This window comes from Epinephelus lanceolatus, chromosome 2, assembly GCF_041903045.1.
Source record: "Epinephelus lanceolatus isolate andai-2023 chromosome 2, ASM4190304v1, whole genome shotgun sequence".
Lineage (NCBI taxonomy): Eukaryota > Metazoa > Chordata > Actinopteri > Perciformes > Serranidae > Epinephelus > Epinephelus lanceolatus.
Window position 1 is genome coordinate 21,153,183 of NC_135735.1, and position 16,023 is coordinate 21,169,205.

At 38.8% G+C, this 16,023-nt stretch overlaps 2 protein-coding genes across 2 annotated transcripts; both read right to left on the minus strand.

The window, feature by feature from the left end:
* Position 1: 1 nt before the first annotated feature.
* fth1a (ferritin, heavy polypeptide 1a) lies at positions 2–4,248 on the minus strand. The gene is made up of 5 exons (XM_033626953.2): positions 3,935–4,248; positions 2,538–2,643; positions 1,558–1,704; positions 1,109–1,234; positions 2–485 (listed from the first exon to the last, which is right to left on the minus strand). Exons 2-5 carry the CDS (start codon positions 2,637–2,639, stop codon positions 327–329), a joined length of 534 nt encoding a protein of 177 aa, XP_033482844.1. The 5' UTR covers positions 2,640–2,643; positions 3,935–4,248; the 3' UTR covers positions 2–326.
* A 5,334-nt stretch (positions 4,249–9,582) lies between these two features.
* Positions 9,583–12,338, minus strand: rplp2b (ribosomal protein, large P2b). The gene is made up of 5 exons (XM_033617769.2): positions 12,204–12,338; positions 10,801–10,924; positions 10,644–10,692; positions 10,168–10,260; positions 9,583–9,700 (listed from the first exon to the last, which is right to left on the minus strand). Exons 2-5 carry the CDS (start codon positions 10,921–10,923, stop codon positions 9,624–9,626), a joined length of 342 nt encoding a protein of 113 aa, XP_033473660.1. The 5' UTR covers position 10,924; positions 12,204–12,338; the 3' UTR covers positions 9,583–9,623.
* Positions 12,339–16,023: the final 3,685 nt, after the last annotated feature.

Genomic DNA, 16,023 nt, shown 5'->3' on the forward strand with positions numbered 1-16,023 from the left:
ATCAGAATCCAGAGGGTTTGTTTTATTGGGTTTGATTAACAGCTACTGGCATAAAACAGCAAGTACATAGTTATGATGTAGGCATAGCTGACAGTAGACAGAGAAGTGCAAGATACAAGAGTGGGCTTTGAGTGGAATAGCTCACAGCTCTGGGATCAGGGGACTATTGAGCTATGATGTGGAGGGAATGGCAATAACCACATGAGTAATATAGGTTTAAATGTCGAGCCAGTACCATGCAGATGGCTTGATATTTGGAAAACATTTGAAAGCAAGATACAAATATACATATATAGAAAGCTTTAGGAAATGTGATCCGGACGGATTTAGCTGCTTTCTTTGCCCATGGTGTGTTTGTCGAACAGGTACTCGGCCAAGCCGTTCTGAGGGGCTCCCATGTGGCGCAGGTTGGTCACCCAGTCTGCCAGCTCTTTGATGGACTTCACCTGCTCGTCCAGGTAGTGTGTCTCGATGAAATCGCACAACTGAGAGACAGAGAGTTAAATCAGATTAGAGCTGAAACTCACTCACCGCTAAAAGAAAGCCTGAAATACTAGAATTGTCTGACTTGACTTCCTTTTCATTCACCTGTTGAAGTACTGTAAAATAAACACGAGCAAATCAGGAACTGATACTTAACTCGCTATTACTCGCTAAACGGATGCAAAACAACACTCAAACCCACTGCATTTGAAAAAAAAGCTCATATTGAGTATTAATTAAAAACAAAATGGCAGGTCAGCAATCTGCTGCACAGCACATTTTCTGTAAAACACCTCGGCTGTACTGTGTAAATCCCATAAAGGCCACATCAAAGTCTGACAGATGTTTTCACATCTTGAAAAAACATGAAAAGGAAACCTGCAGAATTTGCAGCTAACTGCAACAAACAAATCTCTAAAGTACAGGTGTTCAACCAATATGTATGTCTTACGTGCTTGTGCTCAGATCTATGTCTGCAAGAGCTAACTGCATCGGTACCTGAATTGGCTAATGCACCTATTAAAATACTTGATATTTATTTCACTGATGAGAATTTGGGATTGATGTTCTCTAAAATTTCACGGTGCTTTGCTGTACAACCATCAAGACGCAATTTAATACTCACATGTGGGTCGTTGTGTTCAGAGCAGAGCTTGTGCAAGTCCAGCAGTGACTGGTTCACGCTCTTCTCCAGCTGCAGGGCACATTCAAGCGCCTCAACACCACTGCCCCACTCATCCCTCTCTGGTTTCTGCAAAGAACGAAGCAGGTCAGGACAACAGTGAGACACTCATTAATGCGAGGCAGGAGGCCAACGACCTGACCCAGACTGCTGCGAGCCTTCTGATTATTTCAAAGTAGGTTTGCAGTTTAACGTTTAACGGGTTGTGTCTGTGTGTCAGGGAGAGATAAGTGGCGCAGCATTCGCACGCCCTTTGTATCTTATGGTGCCCATCCTATATCAGTCATGTGATAGCTCAGAGCTCGAAATTTCACAGCCAGTGTACATGTTAAAACACACGTGAAACAAATTTACTATCACATAAACACAAATGACCCAATATGAGCTCGTACCTTGACGTCTTGTAGGAAAATCCTTCCCCCCCTCTGGTTCTGCAGTTTCATCAGCTTCTCAGCATGCTCGCGCTCCTCGTGCGACTGATGGCGGAAGAACTTGGCAAAGTTGTGCAATGCCTGGTCATCCCGGTCAAAGTAGTATCCCTGTGAGGAGGAAAGAGGGGAATGGCGATGTTTTAAAAACTGGAAAGCTTTAGACAAAGCAAAATAAATCCTGAGAGGTAGCTGAAACCTAACAAGCAAACACCTGGCTTCTGAGATAGCTTAATATAGGTCACACTACTACTGCTACGATTGTTAAAAAAAGCAAATGTTCATTACTTGTTCTTTGTAAATCAGTAACGCAGAGTTCGCAGAGGCATGGCAAATAAACTTTCAAAAGCATCTCAACTAAACAAACATGTATATTCATTGAACTATTCTCTCTGGGAAAAAAGCAGACAGAGAGAATGTTTAAAAATAAAAATATAACATACATAAGATGTAGAAACCCTTTCATATACGCAGTTGTGTTTTGGACTGATAGGTGAAAGCTGTGCTTAGCGTGAAACACATTTTTAAGGTCAGGTGATGCACTCCCTGCCCCCTCTCTGTACACAGGGTAATCTCACAGGGAACTTCAACCTTTGCTTTATAACTCTGCCACATGACATTCATGCCACCTTGGTTCAAACACCTAAAAGCTCATGTCTAACATGCTAATGTTTAAAAAAGGAATGGCTGCTGATAGTGGCTGTCTGACTACCATCACCCACCATTCTAACCTGCTCAGCTCAGCAGTCACATAACCACAGCACAGTCTGATTTAAAGGAATTAAAACCACTTCTTGATAATAAATGGCACCAGTATCACGAGTACACACAGTTCCCCTTATGCTAACACGATATACTATTGTCATCTGTTCCACTCCGGATTTTCCCAATCATCTTTGATTACTGCCCAAACATTTTATTCTATAAAACTATGGGACTCTCACCATTGACAGGTAGACGTAGGAGGCGTACAGCTCCAGGTTGATCTGCCTGTTGATTGCAGCCTCGCAGTCCTGGTGGTAGTTCTGTCTCACCTGGGAACTCATGGTTCTGCAACACAACAAACAAAATCCTTAGTTGGCAAACTAACTCGACTCAAAATGACACAGCGTACATGTGTAGCATAATGTCTGTGTACTACAATTTATATCGCAAGTTGACCTGAATTGATTAGGCGAATATTAAATCAGTCGAATAAACAGAAAATTAATCTATGTTTTGATAATTATTGCGTTATTAAAGCTTCTCATATGTGAAGTTTTGCTGCTTTCCTCTATTTAATACTGTTGTAAACTGAAAATTGGACTGGTGGTCAGACAGAAAACATCTGAAGATATCGCCTTAGGCTCTGGGGCACTGTGAAGGGCAATTGTTTGTGATGTTTTACAAACTAAACAATAAATAAAAACAACCTAAGACAAGACTGAATCCCTTGAATGAGTGAAGAAAATCATCATACGTTGGAGCCCTGATCACAAACTAAACAGCACCTTATCCTAATATTGCCCTGCCTATATTTATCATTTTCTATGTGATATCTATCACTTTACACTGGACATAGCGGCGAATGTGACTTTCTTTGGTGTGAAAATGATCTTTACTTTAGCAAAAAAAAAAAAAAAAATCTGTCTCAATGGATGTTTTGTATTTGTATGTTTACTTCAGATATTAAAACCATAGAGCAACTTTCATGATCTGTCAAGAAAAGAAACAAAAAAACAACAGAATGAGTTGGTTGATGATAAATAAAAAATATTATTGTCCTCATTGCGGAACACCTGTTGTGGTGAAGCAATGATCAAAACAGAACAAAGTATGCAGGCTATCGTTACGCAACAATGACTATGACAATGGACGGGCCCTAACTTTATCAGAGGTATCATTACATAGCAAACGGTGCCAGACCTAGTTATTTCCTCCGTATCACTGGGGTTGGCACACATACACCTTCTTATATAAAGGCAAATCTTGCCACGGACGTACAAGCTAACAAGGGCCAGAAATTCAGGGGAAAATAAATCATTACCAGGTCCAACTGGATTTATTGTTACGTCACACACTCCATTAAAGTACATGAGACGATTTCAAAGTCACGTCTGTTAAAATACGCAAACAAAGTACTGTTTTGTCTGGTATGTCCAGTGTTTGTGTGCCATGCTTGGCACTGAAAACATTACGCAGAAGGCGCAGAGCCAACTGCGCCCAGGCCGAGCTGGCGGCAAGAAGATCAACAACCGCCTCAGTGCTACCTTACGTCTGCTGAACACACACTAACATTAATATAGTCGTCGGTGTAGGTCAGCTAAAACCAAATATACACAACACACACACTTGTACTCACCAAATCTCAGTGGCAGGTCTCGTCGTGAGGAGGTCGAAAAGCTGTCCGAGTGCCTTGCGCCGTTAGCAAAACAGTTAGCTAGTTAGCAAGCTAAACGTGTTCGGGATAACTTAGCGAGCTGATGTTTTAAAAATAATTAAATTTCGATTTTGGTTGTTATCGATTGATGGCGTGAATGATCAGAGCGATTATTAAGGTCTAAAGACAGTAGAAAGGTTGCCGTTCAAGCACTGTTGAAGCAGGTAACCTTCACTGTCCGCTAACTGGAATCGACTGTGTGTGCACTCGGCCTGAGCAGACAGTTGGTATAGACGGTGACGTCACATGAAGTGGGAGGGGCATGGAGGCTGCAGCACGAGCGGATCCTACAGTGGTGTATTTATACTGTTTTTACAGCAAACACACAGACGAGGAGAAAAGTAATAAAAGTTATAAGGAAATATATTGTGTCTGTTCTTTATGAGGATATTATTTTTCTGTTGATAACAGTCTTGACTGTATTATTAAGATTTTAAAAGTGTTTGTAAACAAATGAGCAGGCTATTGACATCACAACCTTGAAATGTGCACAGGTAAGGAAATATATCCTTCATAACCATGATTTCCTACATTTTTAAAATTATTCATTAATTAATTTTACAAACTCACAGATGTGAAATGCTTACGGGCTGCCTATGGGCTTTTTTCCCTCACCATCTAATTTCGACAGGATGTCACGGAGACATGTCATGTGATGTGACGTCAGTATATTTATAAATGAGTAAGCTATTGAAATCACAACTTTGAAATGTCCATATTTAAGGCAACAAGTTACTGATAATTGTGCCAAGACATTTGCTAAGGGCTTTTCCACAAACTGAAAGTAGTGACACATGACATGTATTTTGATATCAATAGCCTACTTTGACAAATGATTAAGCTACTGAAATCACATACTTTAAATTCCCATATTTAATGGTATAGGTCACTGATAATGATGCTTAGAGATTTGCAAAGCATTTGCTGGCTCGGAATGACATTCTTCAGTATACGCATCAAAACAATATATGTACAATTGACAGATTGTACAAATTTTCAGATTCAAATGACATACAAAATACTATTCAAGTTTGTTATACAAATTATGCCAGACATAAAGTACAAAAGATATTCAAAATATCATCTGAATTCCCGAATTAGTTGTGCAGATTATAGGAATGCAGATGGCATTCACATAACCAGTGCACACGTACAAGCGGATGGGGTTGATAATAATGATTATATATATATATATATATATATATATATATGGCTACTCAGCATTTTCCTCATCTTTGTAGGTATTAAAGAAGTATTTTTTCATTCTATTTTTAAATTGATTGATATGAATACTGTTCTGCAGGCCCTCTTCTAGCCCATTCCACAGTGTCACTCCATACGATGATATACACATGAGCTTTAGGGTGGTGGTACAAACCACTGTCACAGTCTCATCTTTCATATAAAAAAAATTTGGTTTACACACACACACACACACACACACACACACACACACACACACACCGTATCAAAGCATACACAGTACCTTTAATATTACATTTCTCAGAAGTGAATTTAATGTACTGTAATGTAGCTACTTTTTGTGGAAAGGATTTACATTGGTGTTACAAAATATATATAGGAATATGTATAGAAACAAATAGTTGTGATATGTTTATATTAATTTATATTAAATATATTGACATTCAATCTAAATGTATATTACATAATTTACATTATATAACATATATCAAATCATATTTAAAAACTTCAAAATTAAACCTTTTTTCCTTCAGATTTCAGGAGGATATTAAGTTTCAGAGACTTTTTTTTTTTGTTTTGATTTTTTGCAGTGTTGGAAAGTACCTTCACTAAAGACCAATTCTGTTTTTCTTGTATTCTTGAGTATTTCTATTTTATGCTACTTTTTTTACATCTATTTCACCACAAGAATGGTAAACTGTAAACTTTACTTAAATAACTCAATTTTTGCTACTTTAAACTTCTACCCAAATACATGTAGAGGGAAATTTTGCTCTCTTTACCCCACTAAATTGATTTTAAAGCTTTCATCAATTTGCAGATTATTAATACAAAATAAAAGCAACTATCCTAATAAAGCTCCCTTTTTTCCAGCTGCAACATTAAAGTGATCTTAACATTTAATTCATATCCTTATGATATCATGTGAAAAATAAATTGGTCGACATTATTTAAGGCATCAGCAATAATCTGACAGTATACTGTACATTGTTATGAAATGCTTCACTCTGAATGTACTGTTAATTTTGATAGTTTAAATATATTTAACGCTAGTACTAAAGTAACATTTTGAGCGCAGGACTTTCACTTGTAACAGAACATTTCTACACAGTGGTATTCCTACTTTTACTTAAGTAACTTAAGCACTTCTTTCACCTCTGGTCATTGTACTTGGGAAGATATTGTCCCTTTGACTCCACTAGATTCATCTTACAGCTTGAGTTTCTTACTGTTGATTTAAGTTCATCATTCACAAGTCAATAGGTGAATGACATAATAACCATCCAGTAGTGTATGAAGCAGTTAAAGTAGGCCCACCTTGACCAGCTACAACATTAAAATGCTTAACCTGCATTAATAAGAAATATTCAGGTAATATAACAATCTGAAAGAAGCTTTACAGCACTGAATGACTAATTGTACTTTTGATACGTTAGGTATTTCGTGCTGGTTATACATTAGTAAAAATCTTAAAAGTTGTATCAAAGTATTTTTACATTGTTATGTAGTAAGTTTGTTTATATACCCTTAAATCACAAGTTTATATCAGAACAGAGGACTAACAACCTACAGCACACAACATCCTCTATCCTCAGAGCTTTGACATAAAAAACACACACAGAGCGGCCCATCTAATGACTCAGTTTTGAAACACATGACATGACTCAGCTCATTAGACAACTTCAGAAAGTTAGGGATGAAGTAACACTTATAGTCACACATCAGGACATGACTAATTGGCTTTCTGGGACATACTGTGTTGGTTGCCACGTTCAAAGTTCACACTGTAACACAGATAGGTTTGTTATAGCTGTGGCACAATTACCAGCCGAGCAGAGTGAGCAGCTGCCACTGAGCACCCAAAGCTTCACGTTCACACCTGTCTGTGTGACCGACGGTGGTGTGTTTAATGGTTATTTTGCTGACGAAGTATCCATCAACTAAAGGACAGTATCTCCTGAAATAATAGGGTCCTGCTTTTATACTGGATTTTAGTCCCTGCCTTGAAGAGCCCTGTGTCAATATGTAGTTTTCGATGACAACCTGATCAGAACTCTCAGGTCGACAGGCAGGGGTTTTCCAGCTGTACCCACAATTAGATCCAGTTCTGGTGAAGGTGCCTTCAGTCACTGTGGTGCCAACAAGCTGCCTGCTGACTTCAGGTCCACCAAACCTGCGTGAGAGTGTGTGTGTTTGTGTGTGTGTACTCATGTAATCACACTTGTTTTTTTGATAGCACAGAGGTTTGATTGTCTTACTGTCAATGACTCATCTTGTATTCTTATCTGCGTTGTTTATGCCTCCAATGTTCTTGTTTTCTTTCATATTGTCTGTCAAGGTAAGGGACTTTGAGTTTATGTGAAATGAAATGTGCTATATAAATAAAATTCCCATTGCCACTTTAAGGTGATCTGGATACTCTGTTTACACTGTACATTCCTAAATCAAATACTGGTGGGGTCGTACTGTATGTGGGACAGGACTTTGGCTCCTTGCTGTACTCAGAGGTCACTATATGACTAAACAGCTGTGAGACATTTGAAGGAGCGTGTGTGTAGTTTTAGTTCCTGGTGTGGGGGAGTCTGGGGAACGTTAGCAAAACCAAAAAATTATAAATACATAAACTGAAAGTCAGTTCCCTGTATTTGTAAAGACATCTGTGACTAACACAGTATAGAAAAGAGGTATTGTTTTTTATCTTCCTGAAGACCCATTTACTAGATATCTTTTTAATTCAAGGCCTGAGGTGTGAGTACTATTCTTACAAAAACAAAATAAAAAAAATCACAGCATTCTCTCAAAGGGTAATGACAGCTGCGAGTATGCCGTTAAATGTTATTTTAGTCATTCAGATTTTGTAACACACCATGGGATAATAATAATAATAATAATAATAATATAGGCTAATGATAATAATCTTCAGTTATGGTGGAGTGGCATTTAGAAGAAATCACGCTGCACACAGACCAATGAAAAGTCTGATAAATGGTCTGTTGTTGCTATGGGGATCCAAGCAACATGCACATGTGAAGTGTGGTTGGGTCCCACTTCATCTGCAGAGGAGGAAGTGGGTTTATGAAGATTTCGCTTTGTCTGTTGAAATGATTTGCCTATTAATTACTGGTGTTACAAAAATTGATACTCAGGATGTTGACTCACAAATATTTAGTGACCTGGTTTGACATTTGTAAAACTTGTGTGAGGGTTTGTCTTTCCTCTTCATCAATTTCACTGATTGCTGTTGACACTACAAATCTCACAAATTTCACTGAGTGATAAAGTGATAAGTTGGACAACATTTCAAACCTTATTTATCCCAAAAAGGATTGAAACAAAATCTATTTTTTGAAGCTCACACACAAGACTTTCAGATCTAAAGTTGTCATACTTGGTGCTGTTGACTGCTGTCATGTGAATTTGTCATAACACAATGAGTTGCCACAGCAACAGTCGAGTAGCAGCCCTGTTATAGATCATCTCATTTCACTACGAAGTGATCACATGCCAAATTATTTTGCTCGTGGGTGCTGTGGTAGTGAAACCTACATATATTTCCTTTCTACAAATGGTGATTGTGCAGTCTAGTTGAAAATCAGTTTGTGTTTAATGTGTCTGACGTAACTTATCATCTGAAGAATCCCTGCCATAACCAGATACCTGCAGATCACCTGCACAGTGTGCTGTAGAGGCCGGTATCTATCATGTATAATTCAAGATGTTTTTAACAGTGTCTCCATTACTCCTGTGTATAGTGCAACACACAACAGCGCCATCTGCTGAGCACTGGGCTCTATTACATAACTCATGAGTCCATAACCAGCTGTGATAGTTTGGCAGTTGCTCTGGTGTCCTACAGCACCTATTGGTGGGAGCTCATGATTATTATTGTCGCATACATATACTATCATATATTAATATATACTTACAACATATGCTACCACAGTTATCATTTTAATTATACTAAAATTAATGTTATAGTAGCTATTATTACTATATGCCCTGTATCTCTCCATCCATCTCTCTTGGTGTGCCTCAATTCCTCTCTCTCTCTCTCTTTATATATCATTTTGTCATATGGATTACTTCAAATTCATTCTTGATCTGTTCTGTGCAATATCTATTGCTCATTCGTGCGTCCGTCCTGGAAGAGGGATCCCTTCTCAGTTGCTCTGCCTGAGGTTTCTACCATTATTTATTATTGTTGAATTGAAAACCTTAGGATACAAGTAGCTGCTTTATAATAATTTTTTTCCAGGAGGCAGCTCACGCTTTACCTCAGCAGTGACACCTTTCTCAAACCTCCTAAACACCACTAACATTTGATTTACTTGAAGGACATTCTGCAATGAAACAAGAAATTTAAACAGTTTGGTGTTTTGTATAAATTTTATTCATGTTTGAAAAGAGTTTAGTCGAACAGGCCGAATCCCATGTCGTCATCGGACTCCTCAGACTCCTCCTTCTTCTCTTCCTTCTTCTCCTCAGCTGCAAAACAAAAAAAGGCACTTGATGTTATTTCCTGCTCAAATCACCAAAACATATTTAGTAACAGCTTTGCTCATGAGGCCATGAAAGTATTTCATGCAGTCACTGAAACTTCAACTACTGTTGGGTTTACATGCCAAATGGTTTTATAAACGTGAAGCCGTGTACTGTTCCTAACAAATATGCTACTTCTGTTTCTCCAAAATGACCCACGTTTGAGCCATCACATTAATGTCACAAATTTAAAAAATCTATGACTGATTACATTACCTACATGACCACAAGGTACAGTGTCAGATTTAATTTATGACTTATTAGAGTTACATAATTAAATTAAATGGAAAAACTACTGATGACTAACTGACTTGGCTCCATGTAATCACATTAACATACAAGGTGAAGGCAAAGGCACCGTGTGCCAAGTGTCATGGATGCTGACAAACAAGGTGCTAAGCTGCAAAGCTCACCTGCAGGGGCAGCAGCTCCGCCAGCGCCAGCAGCCGCAGAGCTGGCAACGGCCACGGCACCGCCTGCTGGCATGCTGGCCAGTTTACCGTAACCTGAGGAGACACGAGTTGGCAGACATAAAGCACAAGTGATAACATTGACACTCAGCAGCCAGAAACAAGATAGAGGTCAGACACAGTATGTTGTTATCATTAGATATAATCTGGCAATTTAGTCGTGTAGTAAAACTGACATAGCTTAAATGCTGCCATTTCCTGGCCTCAAAGTGAGAACACGCTCAATCTATTTTAATGCTTTAGCTAAGTGAAATTAACAGTTATTGCCTCTGCCTGCTGTTACACAGAACTCCTGTTATTAAGCATTTCTAGTCTGTAGTTAACACGGTGAGGAAACTTCTGATTTCAAACTAAAATCTAAATTTATCATTACACAAAGGCACAAAAACACTGACAAAAGGGCACATTGGCACGCTCACCTGTGGCGATCACCTCCTCCACATTCTTGCCTGACAGCTCACTGATAACCTGTTGAGAGAAATCAAATTTGTAAATATCACAAAGGCAATGACAAGCCGCCGGTCAAACTGCTGCCACCAACACCAGCAACACATTAAAGTGCCAGCTGCTCTGTACCTTGTCCAGGCGTGTGTCATCAGCCTCAATGCCAACACTTTCCAGGATCTTCTTGATGTCCTTGGCCTCGGGGTTCTCATTGCCACCGAGGGCAGCGAGCAGGTAAGCAGCAACGTAACGCATCCTGAAAAAACGATGACCAGAAAGGTTAAAACTTTGAGTAGATGTGTTCTAGTCTCTTATTCTTTAATGTCTGTTAAGAGGACATTCAAACATGACTAAAATGTTGTCTTTGTACTTTGTCTTGATGATCATGTAGAGCACTTTGTAATTGTGCAATATAAATAAACTTGCCTTGCCTTAATGGACATCGCCAATCAGAGCACACAAAGACATTTACAAGGTTGGCCACCTTCTAATACAGTTGTAAATTATCCCAATAAAGACAGAACAAAGTCGAATGTGATAACGTACAGAAATTCTTAGTAAACATTTACTCTAAATAGATTGAAGATAACCATCAAAACAAATGTGGCATGTACAAAACCTGCACTGTCTTTACGTGCTTAGTGGCACCTCTTTGAGCAAAAATAACATTAAACATTTCTTGCTGCTAGCTGTAAACACTTCCATTCTGATTTTCTGCTTTAAACTACTGTCAAATTGTTCTGAAAATTTCTTAAACCTTCTCGCAGGTGTTGCAAGTTTCAGATTTAACCAAAGATGTTTTTAAAGATTCAAGTATAGTAACTGAAGGCAAAACCTTTACACTTTCTTGATGGCTTATTCTTGATTATGAAATAGGCTATAATTAGAAATGATCTAAATGTATAGGAAAACTATGATAGTGCTTTTATATGTACTAAAATATTACTGTGATTTTAAAAGCAAGCAAATAAAGTTATAGTAATATTGAGCAACTAGCATATTCTCCTGAGGTTGTTTCCTACAGTATAGGCAAGTTTTAATATGGCCACGCTTTCGCATACTGAAAGTGTTCAATGTCAAATCATTTTATAGTTCAATAATTATAATTAGCATGAGAACTGTATGTCATAAAACACTGAAGTGCTGGTTTTCTAGCCGCAGGAGAGGTGAACAGGCACCAAATCTAAGTATCTATCGGGTCTTTGAGTGAACGGCGACAACTACATCTTTGAAGGTATTTAACAGAAAGTCGCTGAAATGAAAACTATTTAGATTTACTCCTCTAAGTCTTTTTAAACGTGACAAGAGAAACTGCACTTTTTACACCCATGTGGCGGCGTGTTCTGCAGTCCCGTTGTCACAAGCTAACGTTAGCCGCCACCGACGTTACGGTGGGAAAAAGGAGATAATTTCGCTAATATGCCGCTTTTAGATGTTTTAAACTAACTGGGTTTAAAGTGTACTTATTTATGGGGATATATCGAGTATCCTCCCGGTGGTTAACACATTTATTACAACATAAAAAAGACACTCACTTGAGCTAGAAGGCGAACGCGTGTTCACTCGGAGCTTAGCACGGACAGAAAGGAAGTTACGTCACGGGAAGAAGGCGGAAGAAACCTCGCTTCTTCTTCGTGTTCAGTAAAAGAGGGATACAACGGGTAAATCGCTGCCTGCTGCTCCGGAGTGTCAAATGGAAACGTTACACCTCAATGTGGCTCGACTTTGTGGAGCTGCTGGTTTAACAACCTGATTTAAAATAAGTGTCCTCCATTTAAAATCAACAGCTGTGAGTTTTAATTTCATTACTGTAGAAATTCAATATCAATATATACATAAAGCGTGCTGACATCTTATTGTGTAGTCATGAACTGTTAAACACAGACAGGGCAACTCTCTCTTTTAATGCAATATAACTCACAAAAAAGGGTTCCCCACCCATAGTGTCTGTTGTTGATGTAAAAACACATTTTATTTCTATTACAAACACCAGAATACAGAAAAAACAATGACATGCAAAACAAGTGTTTCTGAATGGGGCATTTAAATCTCATGACCTTCCAAGACAGAGTTGATCCTAAAGGTCAAAGCACAACATGTCAGAAAACACATCAACATTTCACAAAACACGTCTAAAAAAAAAAAACACATTTCATGAAACGCAACGGTATTACATTAAACACAGCAACATTTACAAAAACAATGACAACAGAGAACACACAATAACATTTGGTAAGATTCTGACCGTAACAGTGTAGTGTTTTCTCAGATGTTGTGTTTTCTGATATGTCATTGGGTTTTGTTAGAAGTTGCTGTATTGTTTTAGCCCTCAGGGCCGCCATAAAAAAACCCCAGAGTATATGTTGTTGATGTAGACATTTATTTTATTTCTATTAAAAACACCAGAATACAACAAAAGAACAATGGCATGCCAGAGACATGTATCTGAATGTGGCGTTCTAAGCTCATGATCTTCCAAGATAGATAGTTGTCTACCTTCTTTTTGTACTCGAAAGGTTAACTTCAAGTTTATTTTTGTATTTTTTTGTGTAACGATGCAGCAATATTAAAATGTTCCATTCTTCTTCCATGTTATTCCATGAAATTGTATTTGATAGTATAAAGAATGGTGGCCCTGAGGGTCAAAACACATCAACATTTTACAAAACACATTTCAAAAAACAAGTTTCCCTAATGCAATGATATTTCATAAAACACAACAATGATATAAGAGGAAACAAGCATTTGGTGAGACTCTAACTGTAATGCTGTAGAGTTTTCTGACATGTCATTGTGTTTGGTGGAATGTTGTAGTGTTTTAGCCCTCAGGGCCGCCATAATAAAGACCAAAAAAAAGTAACATGGATACACCTCATTGAAGCTGTTTTAGTCATCATTCTGATTTTGTTTTCTTGTTATGTGTTAAATCTCTCCTGGATTGTGTCCCTGTAATTTGGGTCTTCACAGATTTTACTGCAGTGTGTGGAGAGGAAGTTTTCTCAGACAGATATCTTATAATCCTCACATGAGAATATATCTTATAATTTATGTTTATGTGTTTTAATTAGTTTTGTTCTTTGTGGTAGAATTGCTGCTTCCATAATGCTGCAGTCTTACCTATAAATTCTGCCTCTCTTCCCTCTGAACAGGTTCTGTGTGCAAGTGCATATGTGTTTCACTGTGCAGTATACTAACATGAATCAATTTATTTTTCCTTGTCTGCTCCCACTGCTGATTTGGCGGCTGATCCAGTTCAGCCTCCTGCTTCGTCCTCGGCCCCTGCTGCTGCTGCTGGGCTCGCTCTCGGCTGTGATTGACTTTGCTTGCCAGAAAAGACGGAGTGAACCGTCCTCATGTGACTCTCTGCAATGGACCAGGTCCACACCATGAGAAACCAGCAGCTGTGCTCTGCTCTCAAGCTGTAGTGTGAACAACAAGCTCTAATGAATCGCTGTCACATGCACTGTTTGGTTCCAGGCAACCAGCCACTGATCTGCCACTGAGCTCCTCCAGACATCTACAGCACGTATGGATGCATCTGGTTAAATTCACATCTTAAACATGACTATATCCAGAGTGGGAAATGCTTTAAGGACGCTTAAACATCAGCAGGAGCAGCAGATGGAAGAGACACCAAACCCCAAAACCCAATTTTATATATAGCAAGACTTTTGTCTCAAGAATTAAAAAAAATAACAATCTAAAATTTAAAAATCAGTGGTTCACAAAGTGCCAATGCACAAAACATGAGAGAAAAGCTTTGTGACAGGTGTAACACATGACATTAAAAGTATCTGCATTACAATAATTGCTGAAATGCAGCCATCATTAATTTTTGAGTGACATCAATAAATAAATAAGAATACGAGGGATTCATGACAGGGGTGAACCCAAAATATGAGGAAGCCTATCTTCCTCTCCAGTTTATGGTCAATACAACGTAAGGCTGTAGCCATGGAATCAACACGGCGGGGACCAAACCTGCTGGGGGGGTCTGAGGGTTCCCCCAAACGAAGAAATTTAAAGTTTTAAAATGTATTTCCTTTTATATATGATGTCATTTAACACAAGCAAGCATATGAATATGCAGTAAATGAAAGATCCTACTGTCTACATAAATTCCACATGACTGACACTGTAACGCTCATATCACATTCTAGTATTCCACTCTTTAATACATTTATAAGTCATGGTATAAAGAGTAAATACAGTGTTTGCCATTGATTGTACCGACCCACAGCTGTTGAGCAATGGCTTAAAAGCTGGGATGTGTAAATGAAATGCACAGGTATGGGCCCAAAAAAAACCCAACAATTTTTTTCTGTTTCCACTGTGAAAAGTCATGGATGGTACCAGTGGAACCGTTCCGTACCGTCCCCATTTTTGGTCCCCCCTCTGTTGGGGTACCTAGCACACAGATCTGGTACTAAAAGGTGGAGCTGTGAATACTGCAGTCCGTTGATTGGTCAATAGAGGACGGTCACTCTGCTCAGGGCTGAGTTGTGGCTGGTTTTGAGGCTCATGTTACCACTGCGTTTTGCATACATCTGTAGACTGTAGCTATAAAATGAAAGGATGTTTTGCTGCCTCTCACAGCAGCTGTGGTCTGAGAAAAAAATAACTTAATTCCCTGGGCCGACTGCTGGCAACTTTTAAGGTGGAACATTTACTTATGAAAACTTTGACTGTTACTTTAGTTTTTTTTTAAAGATTATTTTTTGGGGCTTTTTTTGCCTTTAATGGACAGGGCAGAGTGAAGAGTGTGAAGTGAGAGAGAGGGGGATGACATGCAGCAAAGGGTTGCAAGCCAGAGTTGAACTCGCAGCCGCTGCAGCGAGGCATCACCTCTATACATGGGGCGCCGGCACTATCCATTACTTTAGTTTTTTTATTATCTATTGAGTGGATCTTCAAGTGTTTAAAAATATATATTAATTTCAACCAGATCATTTGAACTGCATATCCCAATCCTCACTTGCTGTGGGCTACAGCAACACTAAACCCCTGAGCTTGCCCAAGAAGGACCTAATGCACTTAAGTATCCCATGGAGAGAGACTCTCACTGCTGCCTGTTCTTCTTTGTTCTGAAAATGTCTGTGTACAACCTCGTTCTGTGGACGATAAACGACGTGCTGACTGATAAATAAGAGAAAATACAGTGAGTGCTGGACGAAGCTGTGAGTGACAACAACCCCACCCACTTTAAGTATGAGTATCGTTTGCGGTGGAAACTCTAGGTGCACCTAGGGTCTAGGTACCATATCTGAAGGGTTGCTTTTGGATCCAAAGGTACCATCCCGAAAAGTGTTTGGTGGAGACAAGTCTTCTTGCACCTCCTAAACTCAAAAAGGCCTT

Coding starts and splice junctions, on each gene's coding strand:
- fth1a (XM_033626953.2), bottom strand. CDS start 2,639: ATGAGTTCCCAGGTGAGACAGAACTACCACCAGGACTGCGAGGCTGCA. Junction 1,705..2,537: donor CCTACGTCTACCTGTCAATG/GTGAGAGTCCCA, acceptor TCCTCCTCACAG/GGATACTACTTTGACCGGGA. Junction 1,235..1,557: donor TTTTCCTACAAGACGTCAAG/GTACGAGCTCAT, acceptor CGTTCTTTGCAG/AAACCAGAGAGGGATGAGTG.
- rplp2b (XM_033617769.2), bottom strand. CDS start 10,923: ATGCGTTACGTTGCTGCTTACCTGCTCGCTGCCCTCGGTGGCAATGAG. Junction 10,693..10,800: donor ATGACACACGCCTGGACAAG/GTACAGAGCAGC, acceptor TTCTCTCAACAG/GTTATCAGTGAGCTGTCAGG. Junction 9,701..10,167: donor CGGAGCTGCTGCCCCTGCAG/GTGAGCTTTGCA, acceptor TTTGTTTTGCAG/CTGAGGAGAAGAAGGAAGAG.